Here is a 20,168-nt window from a genome sequence, read left to right as displayed (position 1 = left end):
GTCAAACTAGGTAAACAGTGCTAGAGAAATGGTTGAGTTCATTTAAAACTGTATTCAGTTGCCTTTATTATGAAAAAAGAACATAGTGTTTTATATATGCAATTCTGTACTGAGATATTCCACAGGTAATGGCCAATTTGCATACAGTCTAAGTTACTGGTACAATATATTTGCCATATAAATGTAGAATAAAATTATTAAAAACAAAATGTTCCTACATATCCACCAAGAATCGCAGACAGATCTTTCCGTATCATACAGTCTGGAAGTACAACATTTATTTATTTTTCAGTTTAAATGTGACATGTTGAGACAAATTTAATGCAGAGATTAAGTCAAGACTACGCTGATAATGTATTGAAGTCTACAGAACTAGCAAATCAGATCTTACATATATACACACACACACACGCACACACACAATGTATATGTACATATTTTTCACTAGACTTTTTTGCGAGACAGTGAGACACTGTTGTGCAGTTGGCTGACCGCATATTGGCGAATAAACGCCTTCAAAAGAGACAGAGATCTACACTTGCTGATACAAACAGCAAAATAACCTAGAAGAAGAGGGGAACAGAATAACAAAACATCATTGAATTTGACTATAGACCAACCCTGCAGTAGGAATGCAGTGAGATAGACACGCACACATTATTCTCATTAACCTTCACACAGATGGGGGTGGGGGTTCAAACGAAATCCATTGTTTCTGATGAGGTTCGGGTAAGGGTGGGGGGGTAAAGCCACTCCAGGAGGGGGCCAGGGGAGGTCCAGTGAGTGGCTGACCATCTGACTGCTAACAGATAGCCTGGAAAGTACTACTAATCGTCAACTACCAGGGCATAAAGGGAGGGTGATAACCATACATTTTTGTTGGTAGTACGGCTACAGTACAAATTCAGGCAACTTAATTTTGTTTTCGCTCTCACACTCTCGCTCAGTTACTGTTAAGCTGGGTGGGTGAGGCATGGTGGAGAATGGGGCCAGGTGGAGGGGGGTGGTTGAGGTGAGGGTAGAGGTGTTGGTGGGGTTCTCCCTCTTAGCAGCAGCCCCCCGAGGCAGGTTTGACAGGCGTACTGTCGATCTTGACATTGGACCTCTCGTTGCCTCCAGTCGTAGCCCCAGGGCCCATCCTCTTCTTTATCTCAGCAGCCATGGTCATGAAGGCCTGCTCCACATTGGTGGCGTTCTTGGCACTCGTTTCCAAGAACGGGATGCTCAGGGAGTCTGCAAACTCCTGCAAAGAATGGAATGGAGAGACTGGGTTAGAGGAGCTGCTGCATTCGTGACAGTACTGTACACTATTACTATTTCACTACTGGGTTGCAGACAAAGATCCGATTGTGTCCAGACACATTTGGTTAGTTTGGGGGCCTCAACAAAATATCAAATTTGACAGTTTGGAAACCACAGCTGTAGACTATTTTTTCAAATAGTTAAATAGAAAAATGCATTACTCCTGCACCATCTGATAACCCATTGACTTTGATGGAAGCCCTTACCTTTGCTGTTGTGTAATCCACCACTTTCTTTGTTGTCAGGTCACACTTGTTCCCTACCAATAGCTTGTTGACGTTTTCACTGGCGTAACGGTCGATTTCCTGTAGCCACTGCTTGACATTATTGAAGGACTCCTAGAAGAAGAAAGAGAATCAAAACCAGCATGTCAGGGTGGGCAAGATATTTGTAAAGGGCTCTATTCAATCAGACCCGCTTTAGCCGGCATCCGCATAGTGGTTGTTTTGGCGGTGTCGGAGGTGGAAACGCGTTAAGAGCTTTCAAATCCAAAAGCGGCACCTGGCATTAAACCGAAAGCAGACGTTGCCATTGGCTGCATAGAGTCGCATTACGAGAAACCCCATGCAGCCATGTTTACAAATGAAAACAATGGAACGTGTGATGTAATCAAGACCTCGATTTGGCTGACAGAAATCCTCATTATTTTGTTTAATGATTTTCTATTTGAGCATCATTATTTCTCTATAACCTACACTTTCTCGTTCTGAACGTCTAACGCGAGTGGGACAGATGTGGCTTCGGGACAATGATCAAGAGCAGCTGCTCACCGATTTGACAGCGCCCTCGCAGCTACACCTTTGACACCGCGAAAACATCAGCTATGCGGTTTTCGGCGATCACCGGTTAATGCTTGCTCTGATTGAACCTAGGCCTTAGTCTTTCAAAATACTAGTTAACCTGCACTCCGGAATTTCAATTATAAACAATAGTGGAAAAGAATCTAGAAAACTCAAACACAGTGAAAAGGTAAAGGTGGACTGTGCTAAAGAGGCAGACTGACCTGGTCTGTGACGTCATAGACTACGATGATGCCGTGGGCTCCTCTATAGTAGCTGGATGTGATTGTGCGAAACCGCTCCTGCCCCGCCGTGTCCCACTGTCAGTGTCAACACACAGCAGAGACGCTCAGTCACCGTCACAAATACGGGAAGGTCAAACACACACACACACACACACACACACACACACACATTTGCCAAATAGATGCTGCTTCATAGCACATTCAACTGTGACAAATAAGACCAAAACACACAAATGAGAGAAGGGTATTTCTAACTGATAATTCACCATTTTGTAGTCAACCGTGATAGTCTAAATAATGTAGGAGGCCTTTGGATATTTGGTGAACAGTCTAGAGTTAGGTTCTAAAATGCCTACAATGGCATTTTTTTGGTCCAAATGTGGCCAGATCCTGAAATACATACTTGTTAGTGTAACGTGGAGCTTCCCCTTTACACAGTAGAGGACAATAGAGACGTGGTCGGGGGGGGAAGCACTTACGATTTGAAGTTTAATAGTCTTTCCGTCTAATTCTATAGTTCGTATTTTGAAGTCCACTCCGATTGTGCTAATGTAGCTTTCTGTGTATGTGTCATCCTGGGGAGAAAGGACAGGGGAGGAGTCGGTGTGGGAACATGCAGACGTCCTGTTCAAAGTACAAATCCTTAACATTTCATACATTCTCAGTCTAGAGAAGAAGAAAAAAAGGAATCAAAAAGTAGGATCATTTGCTACAGTAGGAGAGTAAACCAGAAAATGTTGATTTAACACAGAGTATTAATACTATAATACAAATACTATTTCTGTGATCGATTTGACCTTTTCACATTACAGGGCATCCAGTTCTTACCTTCAGATTTTAGTCCAATATTACATTATTATTATTATTAAGAGGACTATAATTATTATTGTTAATATGACTAGGTCAGCCTTTGAACAACTAATGAGTGACGACGAGCACCTTATGAATGGCTATGAGACATGGACGGATTAACAGAACACTTACTGCAAATCGGAGCAGAAGACAAGACTTTCCGACGCCAGAGTCACCGATCAGGAGCAGCTTGAATAAATAGTCACTGTGGAGAGTAGAGAGATGTTTTAAAACAACAGGATTCCAGGTTTCCCCAAACAGTTCCAATAAAAGTAGCTAGAATTTTTTTTTTTAAATAACGCCAGCCTTGTCAGAAACCATTGGACGCTTGCCTCTAAACTCTGTAGACAGCATTAGCTCTGATGGCTTCCTCAGACAGAACAGTTTCTTCTCGCTTCACCGTCTCTCAAGGAGAGATTTCATTGTGGTGTTGCGTCAGACAATTCAAAAGACGCCATTGCGGTTCTATTGCTTTCAGTGCCTTGGGCAACATATTGTGTTGGGTTAACTCTCAGCAGAACCACTTTGGTCACACCACCATACAAGCAACAGAGAAGATGAGTCTGATGTGTTATAATGCTTGCCTAACGCCTAGAAAAAGGTCTTTCACGCCGACCCCTTTATAGACAATCACACCCAAGTTGAAACCAGGCTAATTCAAGCCTGAGTCCAAACACAAAGAGATGCAATCCTGCATACCTTTTTGGTACAGAAAAGTAGAGATTTCAACGGACATCTATTGTCTGCAACTTCAGCAGACAGTGAAACGTCGGGTTTGGCGGGCAAATGAAACCTCACGCTGCTATGACCATACAGATCTGTGCACGATCAGCAAAACTAAATATCAGTGGGGGAGCTCAACGTTTCAGTGCTCATGTGATACACACTCAGACAATGGCATTTTAAAAAGGATGAAGACGGCACTGTGACTGCCGACAGCATAGTATGTTAACTGGAATACAGTAGACACTCAGTAGGCCTTTGCTCAACTTCACCAAGAAGCCTTCTTTAATTGAGCTCATGTCATATCAGCCTGATGCGTGTTTAATGATTTTTTTACAGAGCTGCTGTCGAATTTGCTAAAGCGCTCTGTAGTTCATCAGCTCAGGTTTCAGAGTGCTGCTAACCTTGATCCGGTGTGAGAGACACCACACAACACGCAGACAAACCACTTGCACAAAAATAGCCTAAATGAAAATGCACACAACAGAGACACAGTCAGACACACGTAGGTACGTGCACACTGGGTGGAAACAGGCAGGGGTACCTGCGCAGCAACTCACAGTGAGGAGGAAGAGGTGAGGGCTGAGGTGTGAACTTAAGACTGGGTTGACATGGGGCTGTGAGCTCTGGTGATGGTCACCAATATCAACGTGTGACAGACAGTGGTAGCCTTAATGATGGTGTTCTTAGATTCAAAATTGAACATCTTAACAAACTGGCTTTGACAGCGTAATAACCGGGTATGAGCTTGCCAAACACTGATCTTCAAATGATCGGTAAAACACCATTCCTTGGCCCACTGATGCTTGCTAAAATACACCAATTCAGGCTATGCTCATTTACAGTTGAAGTCAGAAGTTTACATACACCTTAGCCAAATACATTTAAACTCAGTTTCACAATTCCTGACATTTAATCCAAGTAAAAATTCCCTGTGTCTTAGGTCAGTTAGGATCACCACTTTATTTTTTATTTCACCTTTATTTAACCAGGTAGGCCAGTTGAAAACAAGTTCTCATTTACAACTGCGACCTGGCCAAGATAAAGCAAAGCAGTGCGACAAACACAAAGTTATACATGGAATAAACAAAACGTACAGTCAATAACACAATAGAAAAAAAGTTTATATACAGTGTGTGTGCAAATGGTGTGAGGTGGTAAGGCAATAAATAGGCCATAGTAGCAAATAATGACAATTTAGCAAATTAACACTGGAGTGATAGATGTGCAAGTAGAAATACTGGTGTGCAAAAGAGCAAAAAAGTAAATAAAAACAATATGGGGAAGAGGTAGGTAGATTGGATGGGCTATTTACAGATGGGCTGTGTACAGCTGCAGCGATCGATTAGCTGCTCAGATAGCTGATGTTTAAAGTTAGTGAGGGAGATATGTCTCCAACTTCAGCGATTTTTGCAATTCGTTCCAGTCATTGGCAGCAGAGAACTGGAAGGAAAGGCGGCCAAAGGAGGTGTTAGCTTTGGGGGTGACCAGTGAGATATACCTGCTGGAGCGCGTGCTACATTGTTATCGTGACCAGTGAGCTGAGATAAGGCGGAGCTTTACCTAGCAAAGACTTATAGATGACCTGGAGCTAGTGGGTCTGGCGATGAATGGGTGCTATATGGGGCTTGGTGACAAAATTGATAGACTGCATCCAGTTTGTTGAGTATGTTGAGTAGAGTGTTGAAGTCTATTTCGTAACGGACATCGAAGTCGAGGATCGGTAGGATAGTCAGTTTTACGAGGGTATGTTTGGCGGTGTGAGTGAAGGAGGCTTTGTTGCAAAATAGAAAGCCGATTCTACATTTAATTTTGGATTGGAGATGTTTAATATGAGTCTGAAAGGAGAGTTTACAGTCTAGCCAGACACCTAGGTATTGGTAGTTGTCCACATATTCTAAGTCAGAACCGTCCAGAGTTGTGATGCTAGTCGGGCGGGTGGGTAGCGATCGGTTGAAAAGCATGCATTTAGTTTTACTAGAGTTTAAGAGCAGTTGCAGGCCACGGAGGGAGTGTTGTATGGCATTGAAGCTCATTTGGAGGTTTGTTAGCACAGTGTCCAAAGAAGGGCCAGATGTATACAGAATGGTGTCGTCTGCGTAGAGCTGGATCAGGGAATCACACGCAGCAAGAGCGACATCGTTGATATATACAGAGAAAAAGAGTCGGCCCGAGAATTGAACCGTGTGGTTCCCCCATAGAGACTGCCAGAGGTCCAGACAACAGGCCCTCCGATGTGACACACTGAACTCTATCAGAGAAGTAATTGGTGAACCAGGCGAGGCAGTCATTAGAGAAAACAAGGCTGTTGAGTCTGCCGATAAGAATACGGTGATTGACAAAGTCGAAAGCCTTGGCCAGGTCGATGAAGATGGCTGCACAGTACTGTTTTTATTTTAGATGGCGGTTATGATATCGTTTAATACCTTGAGCGTGGCTAAGGTGCACCCGTGACCAGCTCGGAAACCGGATTGCACAGCGGGATTCGAAATGGTCAGTGATCTGTTTATTAACTTGGCTTTCGAAGACTTTAGAAAAGGCAGGGCAGGATGGATATAGGTCTGTAACAGTTTGGGTCTAAAGTGTCACCCCCTTTGAAGAGGGGGATGACCGCGGCAGCTTTCCAATCTTGAGAGATCTCTGACGATACGAAAAAGAGGTTGAACAGACTGGTAATAGGGGATGCAACAATGGCGGCGGATCATTTTAGAAAGAGGGTCCAGAGTGTCTAGCCCAGCTGATTTGTACGGGTTCAGGTTTTGCAGCTCTTTCAGAACATCTGCTATCTGGATTTGGGTGAAGGAAAAGCTGGGGAGGCTTGGGCAAATAGCTGCGGAGGGTGCGGAGCTGATGGCCGGGGTTGGGGTAGCCAGGAGGAAAGCATGGCCAGCCGTAGAGAAATGCTTGTTGAAATTCTCGATTATCGTGGATTTATCAGTGGTGACAGTGTTTCCTAGCCTCAGTGCAGTGGGCAGCTGGGAGGAGGTGCTCTTATTCTCCATGGACTTTACAGTGTCCCAGAACTTTTTGGAGTTAGTGCTGCAGGATGCACATTTTTGTTTGAAAAAGCTAGCCTTTGCTATCCTGACTGACTGCGTGTATTGGTTCATGAATTCCCTGAAAAGATGCATATCGCGGGGATTATTCGATGCTAGTGCAGTGTGCCACAGGATGTTTTTGTGCTGGTCGAGGGCAGTCAGGTCTGGAGTGAACCAAGGGCTATATCTGTTCTTAGTTATGAATGTAAAGTGTCAGAATAATTAGTAGAGAGAATGATTTATTTCAGCTTTTATTTCTTTCATCACATTCCCAGTGGGTCAGAAGTTTACATACACTCAATTAGTATTTGGTAGCATTGCCTAACTTGGTTAACCATTGTTTAACTTGGGTCAAACGTTCAGGTAGCCTTCTACAAGCTTCCCACAATAATTGGGTGAATTCTGGCCCATTCCTCCTGACAGAGCTGGTGTAACCGATTCAGGTTTGTAGGCTTCCTTGCTTTTTCAGTTCTGCCCACAAACGTTCTATAGGATTGAGGTCAGAGCTTTGTGATGGCCACTCCAGTACCTTGACTTTGTTGTCCTTAAGCCATTTTGCCACAACTTTGGAAGTATGCTTGGGGTCATTTGGAAGACCCATTTGCGACCAAGCTTTAACTTCCTGACTGATGTCTTGAGATATTGCTTCAATATATCCACATAATTTTCCATCCTCATGATGTCATCTATTTTGTGAAGTGCACCAGTCCCTCCTGCAGCAAAGCACCCCCACAACATGATGCATCCCTATGCTTCACGGTTGGGATGGTGTTCTTCGGCTTGCAAGTCTCCCCCTTTTCCCTCCAAATATAACAATGGTCATTATGGCCAAACAGTTCTATTTGTTTCATCAGACCAGAGGACATTTCTCCAAAAAGTACGATCTTTGTCCCCATGTGCAGTTGCAAACCGTAGTCTGGCTTTTTTATGGCGGTTTTGGAGCAGTGGCTTCTTCCTTTCTGAGCGGCCTTTCAGGTTAAGTCGATATAGAACTCGTTTTACTGTGGATATAGATACTTTTGTACCTGTTTCCTCCAGCATCTTCACAAGTTCCTTTGCTGTTATTCTGGGATTGATTTGCACTTTTCGTACCAAAGTACGTTCATCTCTATTAGACAGAACGCTTCTCCTTCCTGAGCGGTATGACGGCTGCGTGGTCCCATGGTGTTTATACTTGCGTACTATTGTTTGTACAGATGAACGTGGTACCTTCAGGCATTTAGAAATTGCTCCCAAAGATTAACCAGACTTGTGGAGGTCTACAATTTATTTTCTGAGGTCTTGGCTGATTTCTTTTGATTTTCTCATGTCAAGCAAAGAGGCACCGAGTTTGAAGGTAGGCCTTGAAATACATCCACAGGTACACCTCCAATTGACTCAAATTATGTCAATTAGCCTATCAGAAGCTTCTTGAGCCTTGACATAATTTTATGGAATTTTCCAAGCTGTTTAAAGGCAGTCAACTTAGTGTATGTAAACTTCTGCCCCAGTGGAATTGTGATACAGTGAATTAAACAATTGTTGGAAAGATTACTTCTGTCATGCACAAAGTAGACGTCCTAACCGACTTGCCAAAACTATAGTTTGTTAACAAGACATTTGTGGAGTGGTTGAAAAACGAGTTTAAATTTTTATTTATTTATTTATTTATCCGTTATTTTACCAGGTAAGTTGACTGAGAAGACGTTCTCATTTGCAGCAACGACCTGGGGAATAGTTACAGGGGAGAGGAGGGGGATGAATGAGCCAATTGTAAACTGGGGATTATTAGGTGACCGTGATGGTTGAGGGCCAGATTGGGAATTTAGCCAGGACACCGGGGTTAACACCCCTACTCTTACGATAAGTGCCATGGGATCTTTAATGACCTCAGAGAGTCAGGACACCCGTTTAACGTCCCATCCGAAAGACKGCACCCTACACAGAGCAGTGTCCCCAATCACTGCCCTGGGGCATTGGGATCTTTGTTTAGACCAGATGAAAGAGTGCCTCCTACTGGCCCTCCAACACCACTTCCAGCAGCATCTGGTCTCCCATCCAGGGCCTGACCAGAACCAACCCTGCTTAGCTTCAGAAGCAAGCCAGCAGTGGTATGCAGGGTGGTATTAATGACTCCAACCTAAGTGTATGTAAACTTCCGACTTCAACTGTATATGAGCTGAAACCCCAGTAGGATGAACCCATGACAACAACAAAATGCTGAGCATTACCAGTTCATACATCCTGTCCCACTCCCAACCGTGTGAATTAGGGAAGCATTATCAGCATAGCCTATCAAAATAGGTCAGACCAGCAAAAGACAAACCTCTAGCAAACTATACAGCTATTGTCCACTCATGTTCAGATCTAACCGAGGCGCACACACACACAGAGTTCTCTCAACCCCCTCCACTCGGTATTCTGTATTTATTTAACAGGGGCATGTGCTACGCAATGTGCCATACAACTAGGCTAAACACAGAAAGGTACGGAAACTCCAGTAAGCTGATTAAGCATTCCACAGTAGGAGGGGAATTCAGAAGAACTTCAGATCGGACCCTCCTCCACTCTCTCCAGTAGTCAAAGGAAGGCAGGCAGGCTCGGATGAACCTGGGCGACGCTCTAGTCTGACCCAGCACAAAGGCTAAGAAACTCTGAGGCAGCCCTGTTTCCTGCCTCCCTGTCCTTTTCCCCCCTCGCCCATTGTTATGAATTACAGTCATGCAGTCTTCGTTAAGCAGATGGTTGAGGACAACAATGACAGGCCCTGTGAAAGGCTAGTAGTACCGCTGACTAGTCTTGCAAGAGAGGGGGAAATAGCCTACAGCAAAAATCTGTCCGCCCCAGTATCACAGTCAGCGTTTTAAGTGGGATTGGATGACACTTTGTATGCTGCAAAGACAGACACACCAAACACGATACCGCCCACCATTATTCGATTTCCACATCAGCTGCTCAGCTCCGGCAGACAAAAGATGGGCTAGAGCAAGGCAAAAGATACTGAAAGCAAGAGCTCTGCAAAAATGCACACTAGGGCTGAGAAATTGCCTGGAATCTGATGAGACGATATTATCACGATACTTAAGTGCCGATACGGTTCTATTGCGATTCTCACGATTATATGTATTGCGATTTGATACTGCGATTTGATATTCCAAACATATTGCTCACTATACACTAAGTGTACAACCATTACGAACACGTTCCTAATATTGAGTTTGCATCCCAAATAATACTGCGATATTTAACTATCGATTTTTCCCCCCCATCACTAAAACATACTGCATCAGATATAGCCTGTTTTCTGCAGGCTACTAACTGGGAACTCAGAGAACCCCAAAGATAGTTTCTCTGGTTGACCAGGTGCATTTGAGTCCATGGAAGCAGTGTGGGGATGGATAAGTAGCCTACCTCTTGCGAGGACTTCAGTAGAACAAAAGAAGCTGAGGGAGGTGTTAAGGGCTGGGGACAATACCCTATGAAAGTCCAGCCTACTTCCTGGTACATTATACAGAGCCATGAGTGCTTCCATCTCATATAACGCAAGTGAACAGCAAACCTGGTTTCAAAAAACAAATAAAGCAACACCTCACGACACAACGCCTCTCCCCCATGTGGCCTACTTGTTGTGTGTTTGTACTGACATGTATGTGTAACTGATAGATGCAAACACATGTTAATGAAATAAAATGTAAATTGTAAAGTCTTGTCTTTTTCGTCGTGTCAGACCCCAGTAAGACTAACGGGTATCCTAATAAATCTAGTCCCGTAATGTTTTTGAATGGGCTTCAAAATTATATCATCAAAGTCATGAAAACCTGGTCATTTAAGATGCGGCAATTTCCTGTGCGTGGACAGTGTGTGTTACTACATTACACAACCTCACATTTACATTTAAGTCATTTAGCAGACGCTCTCTCACATTGACTACATCGAATTGAGGGTAATTACACATCCTTTCTACCTCAGATTAGTGATGTTAGTATACAAGCTCATAGTAAAAACAATGACACAATCAACTTAAAATAGATCAATATCACTGGTTTTGTACAGTTTATTTTGTCATACGCGCTGGCCGTCTTAGGACGTTTCAAACTCAAATGGCAGGGAAAATTCAAGCCGCTCTCCGTATAAAAGTAGCTGATCTCACACCAATACATGGATCTGCGAGTCAAACTATCACTCAAATAGAAGCCAACCCGAGTCACTGTTGATATCCTACAGCGGGTGGTGATTTGTTTAAGTTGAATAACAAAGCAACTGATTTGTTTCCTTCCCCGTTTCGGCAGCCTCGCAAAACTTCCATCCGACATTCTGGATGAAGGTCTTCAGCAAATTCTCTTCTAACCAGTGATATAAAAAGTATTCTCAGATTCTGTGTGGCCTTTGAATAGTGTTAGTTTAAACACTGCATACACCCCAAACGTTTGCCCTTGCTCTATTGACTTCAATTGTAAATGTGTGTGTGTGTGTGTGTGTGTGTGTGTGTGTGTGTGTGTGTGTGTGTGTGTGTGTGTGTGTGTGTGTGTGTGTGTGAGATATATAGCAGCGACAGCATTATGAACTTTTCACATTCATTTCCAATAGTACTCTACTTAATTAAACATTAGGTAAAAACTGCTGAATGAGTCCAAAAATGTAATATGATTTATTTATTTTGATGATCTACTAGAATATTATTTTATTTTTTATTTTGCTTCAAGAGTGGTAAGGGGCATACAACTAGTTTTCCTTCACAGAAAATACATAAGTGCAACACATTCAGCAGAAAATAGCTTCATTTTCATCAGATGTGCAACACTATTTGGCTAGCAGCCACACAAGTACAGCCACACGAGCGTACAATGAAAAAGCAAGGTCTTTTCGGCAAAAACGATGCATAGCCATCATATTTATAATGTTTATCATAGAAAGAATGCTGCCAGCTACATTTCCTAAATGTTTTGCTTGAAGTTAATCTTGAATTTTAATTGAATAAAAGTAGGCTACACCGAGAAAAGTACCAGAGAAAGTAGCTACACATCAGTCAAGAGCGCCGCCTGCTGATAACAGGGGTCGCGAAACGGGCATTCTATCTCAATACCAAATCATTTATGGGTAACAAATAAGTACTTTACCGTGATTATTTTTGACCATTTTTATTGAAAACAAACAAAAATAGCTTCTTAGCAAAGGTCAATTTCTCAAGCAAGAATTTAGCCTGGACTGTTTAGGATAGGTCTGAGTGGGGAGGGGGAAAATGTGCTGTTATTGGCAAAGAGGTTTGGAACTCTCTCTCATTGGTTTATTAACTAATTTACCGCATGGTGATGTCACCATGGGAGGCCAAAAGTCCATCCCACCAAACAGGTTGACATTTCAGGCACTCTTTTCAAACAACTCTTACACTAAAAGGTAATCAATTTCACAGTATTATTCCAACTGCATAGTGTAGATATGTATAACACAGGAAAATACAATTTTGGACTTTAAAAGTTCAATAACTTATGAATAATGTATTTCCACACGGTTTAAACTAAGAATTAGATTTCACCTTGTTCCTATAAGCCACATTTAGACTGTGCAAGAACAATGTTCTTATCAGATTTTGCATATCATTTATGAGTTGGCCCCACATATTTATGAACGGCTTTGCCTGATGTCCTTCGCGGTGGGCTGGCTCATGAATTGATGTGATGTATTTAGGTGAGCAGACACCTGGGGCAGTTGATTTGCGAGTTGCCCTTCGTGCCCGCTCCCATAACCTATAATTCTGTTTCTTTTTGTGACAAATTTGTATACAGGTAGACAAGAGGGGCCAATGATTGGCAGATGAGTGGCAACCCTGATTAGAAGCACCTGCTCCTCATTTGTTGTTCTCTAGAAATACTTTTTTGATTGAAAGAGAATTGTACCTACACACTGAAGGCTGTAAAGCCGAAACGTCTGTACGCTATCCTTGATGCAGTAGGAAATGTATAAACATTGAATAATGAAGCTTTATGCAACATCTGAGTGCGAACCCATTAAACCTCTGTCTCAAATAAATGTTATCCTGTCTCTAAATGGGGGTAATAGCCTAGTGTGCCTGTCAAAAAGGAAATGGCTAGCCTTGCAATGCAAAGGCATATTCACTATCTTGTGTAATCAGACTAGATTCTGAAGAACATTTCAAATCAGATGTTCACAGCCATGCCATGCAGTGGGACTGTTGAATAGATTCGATTTTTATTTTTAACTGAGCTAAAATACATACTAAATATGTATCATAAAACAGCAACCTATATGTCTAAACCACAGGATTCCAGTAATTGCCAACATGTTTAGAGGGATGGTAGACAAACCCGTGGCTTGCCCAACATCCCAATGAGTGTGTTGAAAGAGACATGTCATATTGCATGTGACCTACACATGACTGACTCAGGATGTAGAGAGTGGGTGGGTGCCACTGACTCCTATCCTGTCATATTGCTTAGTTGCTTTCCACTTGAGGGCCAAATTCACAGAATAACATGGATGTAACGTCATAGAATCAATCACAATGCTTAATTCACTAATTTGGTTTATTGCCAATGTAGTTAACTAGCATCAACCAGTGTACTAGCTTGCTACATTGCCTAACTAGCAAGGAGTTAAGTTACCACTGTGGTATAGCCACAGATGAAATCGTTATAGATATAACTAACTAGCTAGCTAGCATTAATTATTGACCACAAGTGCACAAAAGGCTGCAGTAATGTAACGTTACACATTGGGATATTGACTTGACTGGCTAATGTTAACTAGTTAAATAACGTTAAGTTAACGTTAGCGATAATCACAACATATCTAATGACATGTACTGTAGCTAGTTGACATGCGCTTAGCCAGGCTACTAGAATAAAAAGGTAACTAGTCTAAGTAACTTACATTAGTTAGTACTACGTTACCAACTAAACCTAACTACTCTGCTCTAGCAGTTAACGTTAGCTAATTCATTTTGAATAACTATGCCGGTGTTAGTTAGTAACTAAGTTAACTAGCTGACTGTAAACAGATTTATTGACATTGATTAACTTGTGTGAAACGTTAATATGACCTCAACAAACACAGTGACTAATGGTAGCTAGCTAACTAACTAGTTTGCACTTTTTAGATGGACAGAACAAACAGGTCAGATAATGTTAGCTGTGTAGCTAGCAGTACAGCTAGGTTAGCTAACGTTCAGTTAGCTACTGTACTTACTATTCGGGATTCATCTTGGACTCGTCACAGTAAATCCCCTTTTCTTATAAAACGGCACTCCCTTTCGTTCTGAAAAATGTAAATAAATAGTTAGCTAGCTAATTCCTTTGGAGAAAAAAAGTAACTAACTAGCTGGCAAGGTATTCCTCCAAACCCAGGCTAGTTGTCTTGAAACCAAAATGGCTGCTAGTATCAACCAGGAAATAGCAACTCAAACACTGAACAGAGAAGCCCTAGAGCAAGATCAGCAATTCTCAGAAATCGTAGTTTGTTCCTAAAGGCTCGTCTTGTATTGAGTATGTTCTGCCGTGCCGAATATGACTACACTACCCTAATGACAATGTAGCTAGGAAACTAGGCTGGTCGATGTTTCGTTTGCCCCTTGGCTTGCTGTCAAAGCTTACGTCATTACTAGTGAAACGTGGCAAAATTTTGGCGTGAATCACTCTGGCCTGGGGAAATCAATTACATGCCCCCCCCCATCTAGATTAATTAAGATTAATCAAGTCTATCATATGTGATTCAATTAATCATAAAATGAGTGCTCAAAAAACAAATTGTTCCTCTGTCAATAGGTTCTCAAAATGTACAGTATGACCCTGATGGTCTGTTGGATGAGTAAATTAATGACAAGGACCATATGGAGGATACAATGGCAAAACTAACGGAAGGCACAGTCCAGTTCCCTCATGAAATTGACCAGCCACATCAGATCATACACCGACAAAGGTTCGCTAAATGTTTACGTTCAGAAGGATCTTCCATCCTGAATTGTTGAGTCATAGTTAGTGTGAGTGACATCATGTCAGCCTAGGGTGGTCACCTGTCAGACCTGTCTGCACCTGCACAGGTATGAGTCAGTCAGCCCATAAACTGTGCATGTTAAAGGCGTTCAAAATTTCACAAGTAGGCTAAAGCTAGAAACTTCCTTTCCACAGATTGGGGAAAATAAGTATGCTACATACCATTATAACATTATTTTCATACATGTGTGTAGGCCTACTTTAAAATATTATTTCAGACAGCACTATTAGACCCTTATAGTAAACATAAAATAGTTTTATTATCAATTACTATCAATACAATTCAAGACACCACTGATAACAATGACACACCCTTTATTTTACTGTACATGTGTCACATTTTTCTGTGCCTTCCATTTCTGTGGAATTTGGAAGCTGAGTACTTGTTTCCACATAGTCCTTCCCCTGGATCCAGAATGTGTAGGGAAACTCCACTGAAGAGGCAGCCCCTACTTCACCCTAGAGGAGAGGTTTCAATATAGTGTTAGGGAGTCGAGGAGACAGAAAGACCCAATCTGTTTTTTGTGCAACTTAATTGATCTATATAACAATGACTACTCTGTATCTCTATAATATAGTACTAAGAGTAGAAAAGATACCTTCACATTCAGGGCGATGAGTCCAATCTCAAAGCACTTGTCCGGGGCAGTCCTCCTGATGATGTCATCCACGACAGTGTAACAGGCCCTGTTGGGTGATGACCCCTGAGGGAGAGACAGAGAGTCAGTTGAGGTAAGGGTGGCCAAAAGTTCCAGGCAGGCTAATACTGTGTGAATAATAGCTGGCTAGTTAGATTTCATGGGACAGTGTGGCTGCTCAAACATCTCAACCACAGGGCACATCAAACCTACACCTGATTCAGTATAAGGTTGACAAAGTAAAATTATTTATGACTTGATCATCTCATAACACTACCTGTTTCATCAGTTGAACAGCGTGGAAGCTTGGGCAATGACACATTATTTTATCACCATCACCTGTGGCTGATAAGAGAAGTCTTTAGAAAATATAATAAAACATATATTTGAGCAGTCAAAGAAAAGATCATCCAAATAGTTCACATACCTGCCGCAGCTCCCACCTGAAAAAGTGAGCAGGGTTATACAATGACAGAGATGAGTCATAGAAAAATGTGCCTGTTACACTTAGTGTGAACCTGCAATCTGACTGTTACTTCAGTTGGAATATTTTAAACCACTTTCAATTCAACATGCGTTTCCCTTGCTCTAGTGTTTTTTTTTATTGATCATAAGGATGTTAAACTGTGGTGAATTGGCTATGAATGAGATTCCCTTTAAGCGTACTGAAACCCGAGACATTAACATAACAATAGTGTATTCAAACTTTACATAAACCTGCAATCTTTGTAGGATTAACAAACATGCAGTAAAATGGATTCATTGTGTAGTATGTCACAACACAATTATCCAGAAAAGGCTACTAAAACACAGAGGGAAAGAAGTTCATCAGTGTGTACAGTTCTTTGATTGAGTTGATTTTGGTAGCTGTAAACTTGCCATGTGTTCAGCGTATAGGCCACATCCAGGTAGGGGTGAGTCTCCCACCCTCCCTGGTGATTTGAAGGGGGCCCCTGAAGTAGAAACTCCTGAAAAACAGGACATGAGCAAAATCAGCTGAATCATAATACTACAACCTAACCTCATACTGTAGCTGCTATGGAAGTATCTCTAGATTCTGAAAAGAAATACTCAAAGACTGGAGCTTGCAATAGGTCTTTTACATAATAAATAAGAGCAAGAGAAAAAAACAGAAGACACCTTCCTCACCAACAGTTATGTTCCCCATGTTGTCTAATGCTATAAGTCCTGTTGAGAAAGGGAAGAAGTTGTTAGATCTCATACTAAATATGTAACCTGCACTTTTAGACCTGGTTCCACAGATGTTTTGTACCAACTTGTCTTGCAGGAATGGTCAGTAATATAAATTAAAAAAAAAAAGGGAAAGTGAGGTTATTTAACCTAGATGAGAAACTTTGATATTGGAGATGGGGGGGAATCGAGACTATTGTAAAGAGATTCCAGATTCTAAACAGTAGGTGTCAGGTTAGGATCCATAAATAATGTAAAATACAACCCAGACTAATGTGATTATATGGATTAGGACTCCCCCTAGAGGACCAAACTATTTAATGCACAAGTATCAGTCACATTTATCAGTCATTTTCAGTTGTTACAGTAGGTGTTCTATTGTCACTCAATGCTCTACAATGAGCAGGAAGATCATGATAAATCAACATTTTTCAAAAGAAAGTTTCAGTTCTCACCAAGTGTGTCATGTCCACTGACACTTTGCTTCTGTTCCAGAAATTCCTGCAAGAATGAATACGAGTTATAATTTGTAGTTTTCCAATATCTGTCATTTATATTTAAAATGGTTAGCCATGCCATTTTCCCCCAAGGAGTATTGGTACCTGGTAAGCCTTGGCTGAGTGTGCACTCAGCATGTTGTCATTGGGCTCTATAGTAAAGCCCTGCTCCCGGGCAAAAGCTACTGCTCCCTCCCCAACAAGCAGACTGTGGGGGCTTCTGTCCATCACCCTACGAGCCACCCCAATCGGAGCCCCAACCCTGGAAACCATAGTTTCATACCGTTACATTTATTAATGGGCTTCCCTATGACTATTCATTTTCACAGACATCTCTTTCCCATGCCATGGCAGTGGTTTTAGCAGGTGGTTCTCTCACCCCCGTAGTGCTGCGACTGCCCCGAACCTGCCAGTGATGCCCTCCATGATGGCAGCATCACACTCCAACACTCCCTGACTGTTAGGGAATCCTCCCCTCCCCACAATGTGAAGCCCAGTCTTTGGATCATCTTCAACCTCTGGAAGAAATACAAGAGTTTCACAATGGACATAAGACATCCTGCACTGCAGAACTGTAGTAGGTGAGTCACCCACGCCAACTCATGCCAACCTGCCATGGCCTCCTCTACAGCATCTGTGGCGTGTCCTCCAGCGGTAATCAGGGACCGTATTCTCTCCACGGAAGGCTGAGAGAAACCCCATGTCCCCACAGCTGCCATGGTTCCGCTGTCTGAAGAACTCTACCGGGTCTAGGAGAACAAAACACAGGGATATAGTCCCAATCCATATGCTAATTCAAGTCCCCACATCCAAGGTCCGGGATAAACAAACGTGTAAATAAACAAATAGATTAACGATGCACTACTAGCACTTTCCTCTCATCATCTTCTTTCCTTCATGAGTCATCACCATTGGAAATGCTGGATTGGTGAAAGCAAGAGATCCTTACCTATGCATTTACTGGGCAAAATAAAAGGGATTGTAGAATATGGACATGACCAAGGATTAAACCCACTGATTTCACCACAACCAGTATAGATCTCTATATGACTCTGGATACAACAACTAGGCTACAAATCATCATTCGATTCTGAGAGGATCCTTGGTGTAAGTAATGCAACTGCCATGCTTGTAATGATTATTGCATGTTTGTTTACATCAGAACTTGGAAGAGGGTAGCTGCTTTTACCAACGGGGGTGTATTTACATATACTTAGCGTTGCTCCTCCCAATTGTATTGGGTTGCATAAAAACAGGGAATTAGAGACCTTCCAAACGTGGGTCTGTTAAAGACCTATTTCTACTCTGCTTACCCCGTGTCAAAATAAAAGTCCCCCACAAGTTGTTCCTTTTTTTGACCACATGACGCATGTGCATAACTTTTATTTATTTATATTCCCCGTCATAGTGACCAACCGACCGGCACAGTAAGTTGAAATGGAATTGTATTTAACTGGCTTCCTGCGCACTGTTTTTGTGCAACCCAATACAATTGGGCTCAAAGCTAGTGTATGCATTGTAAATACACGCGCGTTGCTAAAAGCAGCTAGAGAGACTGGGTCCAAAGGCTACACATCGCCTACCTTAGTTATCTTTCAGCTTGCCTGTACAGTACAACTCACATATGTTATTTATGCTTATTTATGTTAAACTAAGCTGCCAATATCACCAAACAGAACAAGAAAAATAGAACCACTGTAGAATGTTGTCTACCACTAGCCAACGAAAGTGATTTTCTTCTTCGATGAGGTTTAACTGTGGTTGGCATCCAATAAATGTTGCATTACCGCCACCTACTAGACTGGAGTTTAACTCTCTTATACATTGTTAAAAAAAAACACTACACTCACAAATAAATAAATATTAATAAATAAAACCACCCTACTCCACTATTTAAATCTATTTAGTCCTACTTCAGACCAACAGCCTGAAAGGATGGGACACCACCACTAACACACCCTGTAACTCTTCTGACGTCAAGTCTCGCACACCCAAATACCTCTCTGCAGCTACCACCATAACCTCAATTTTCTAAAACTTACGTTCCATCCCTGCAGTACAGTTGATAATCATTGCTATAAATGCTAAAAATCCAATCTTACTGAAACAGATATCACTTGTTGGCTTATTTCTCTGTACTGGTACAGCTCTACTACTCACACCACTGCTCTCGGGATCCCTCCCCCCTGACCCATCTTCCTCTACTTTCTTCACTGCCTCAGCATATGACAACATGGTTAACATGGTTTAAACAATAATGTTATATCATGGATGGTCAGTCCTTGCATCCATAGCTCTGTCTATTAATCTGAGAGTGTTTTTTTTTTCCAAAACAGAGGTGGGGCAACCTTTTTGTTATTGTTTCTTCTGTGGATTTGCCCTTTAAACAGCTCAATATATCAAAGTGTCACTAACATAAATGTAAACAATAGGCCTGTAGCAAATGCAGCATATGGCTTTCATTTTTCACATGTAAATAGCCCTTTTCAGTAGTGCTCAAATTGTGCCATTCCATGTGTGCAGCATTTATTTTTCAACTTGAATCAATGAGCCCAATCAGTCCTCCATGACAACAAAATCCTAAACAACAGAGTAGAGCTGTTTAGTAAGTCCTTAGTTTTGGGGTCATGCTCAGGTAAATCAATTTGGCTAATCTATACTTCCATATTTCCAAATTCTATTCTTGAAGATCAAGGGGTATAACATTTATTGGAATGACTGGAATTCTGATAAACTTTGGGGTTTAATGTAAAGATATAATTTAATCGTATTATTAAATGTAGTAGAAAGCGATGGGTTAGAAGAAGCCTACATAACCAACCCATAAAGTAAAATGTAACATCCATATCTGGCCAGCTATGTAAACTTTAACAATGATTTATCCTGCAATAGATGCCGTTCAATTGGTAACATACATT

General features: G+C 41.8%; 2 protein-coding genes across 4 annotated transcripts; both read right to left on the bottom strand.

The window, feature by feature from the left end:
• Positions 1-984: 984 nt before the first annotated feature.
• LOC111978133 (ras-related protein ORAB-1) lies at positions 985-14,525 on the bottom strand. The gene is made up of 6 exons (XM_024007968.2): positions 14,122-14,525; positions 3,311-3,383; positions 2,806-2,901; positions 2,306-2,401; positions 1,509-1,640; positions 985-1,243 (listed from the first exon to the last, which is right to left on the bottom strand). Exons 1-6 carry the CDS (start codon positions 14,133-14,135, stop codon positions 1,046-1,048), a joined length of 609 nt encoding a protein of 202 aa, XP_023863736.1. The 5' UTR covers positions 14,136-14,525; the 3' UTR covers positions 985-1,045.
• A 640-nt stretch (positions 14,526-15,165) lies between these two features.
• zgc:153169 (N(4)-(beta-N-acetylglucosaminyl)-L-asparaginase) lies at positions 15,166-19,005 on the bottom strand. Of its 3 annotated transcripts, none has more exons than XM_070448435.1 (11): positions 18,834-19,005; positions 17,861-17,999; positions 17,630-17,768; positions 17,356-17,512; positions 17,209-17,254; positions 16,703-16,750; positions 16,442-16,530; positions 15,990-16,005; positions 15,840-15,907; positions 15,524-15,628; positions 15,166-15,383 (listed from the first exon to the last, which is right to left on the bottom strand). In XM_070448435.1, the coding sequence occupies exons 2-11, from the start codon at positions 17,967-17,969 to the stop codon at positions 15,240-15,242; spliced, it is 921 nt and encodes a 306-aa protein (XP_070304536.1). In that variant the 5' UTR covers positions 17,970-17,999; positions 18,834-19,005; the 3' UTR covers positions 15,166-15,239. The 3 variants fall into 3 exon arrangements, with proteins under 3 accessions (XP_070304536.1, XP_070304537.1, XP_023862596.1); XM_070448436.1 differs by having other exon boundaries at positions 15,840-15,901; XM_024006828.2 differs by having other exon boundaries at positions 16,712-16,750.
• Between the last annotated feature and the right edge of the window lie 1,163 nt (positions 19,006-20,168).

Source organism: Salvelinus sp. IW2-2015, linkage group LG18 (genome assembly GCF_002910315.2).
Source record: "Salvelinus sp. IW2-2015 linkage group LG18, ASM291031v2, whole genome shotgun sequence".
Taxonomy (NCBI): Eukaryota; Metazoa; Chordata; class Actinopteri; order Salmoniformes; family Salmonidae; genus Salvelinus; species Salvelinus sp. IW2-2015.
This window is presented reverse-complemented; position numbering and strand designations above follow the sequence as displayed.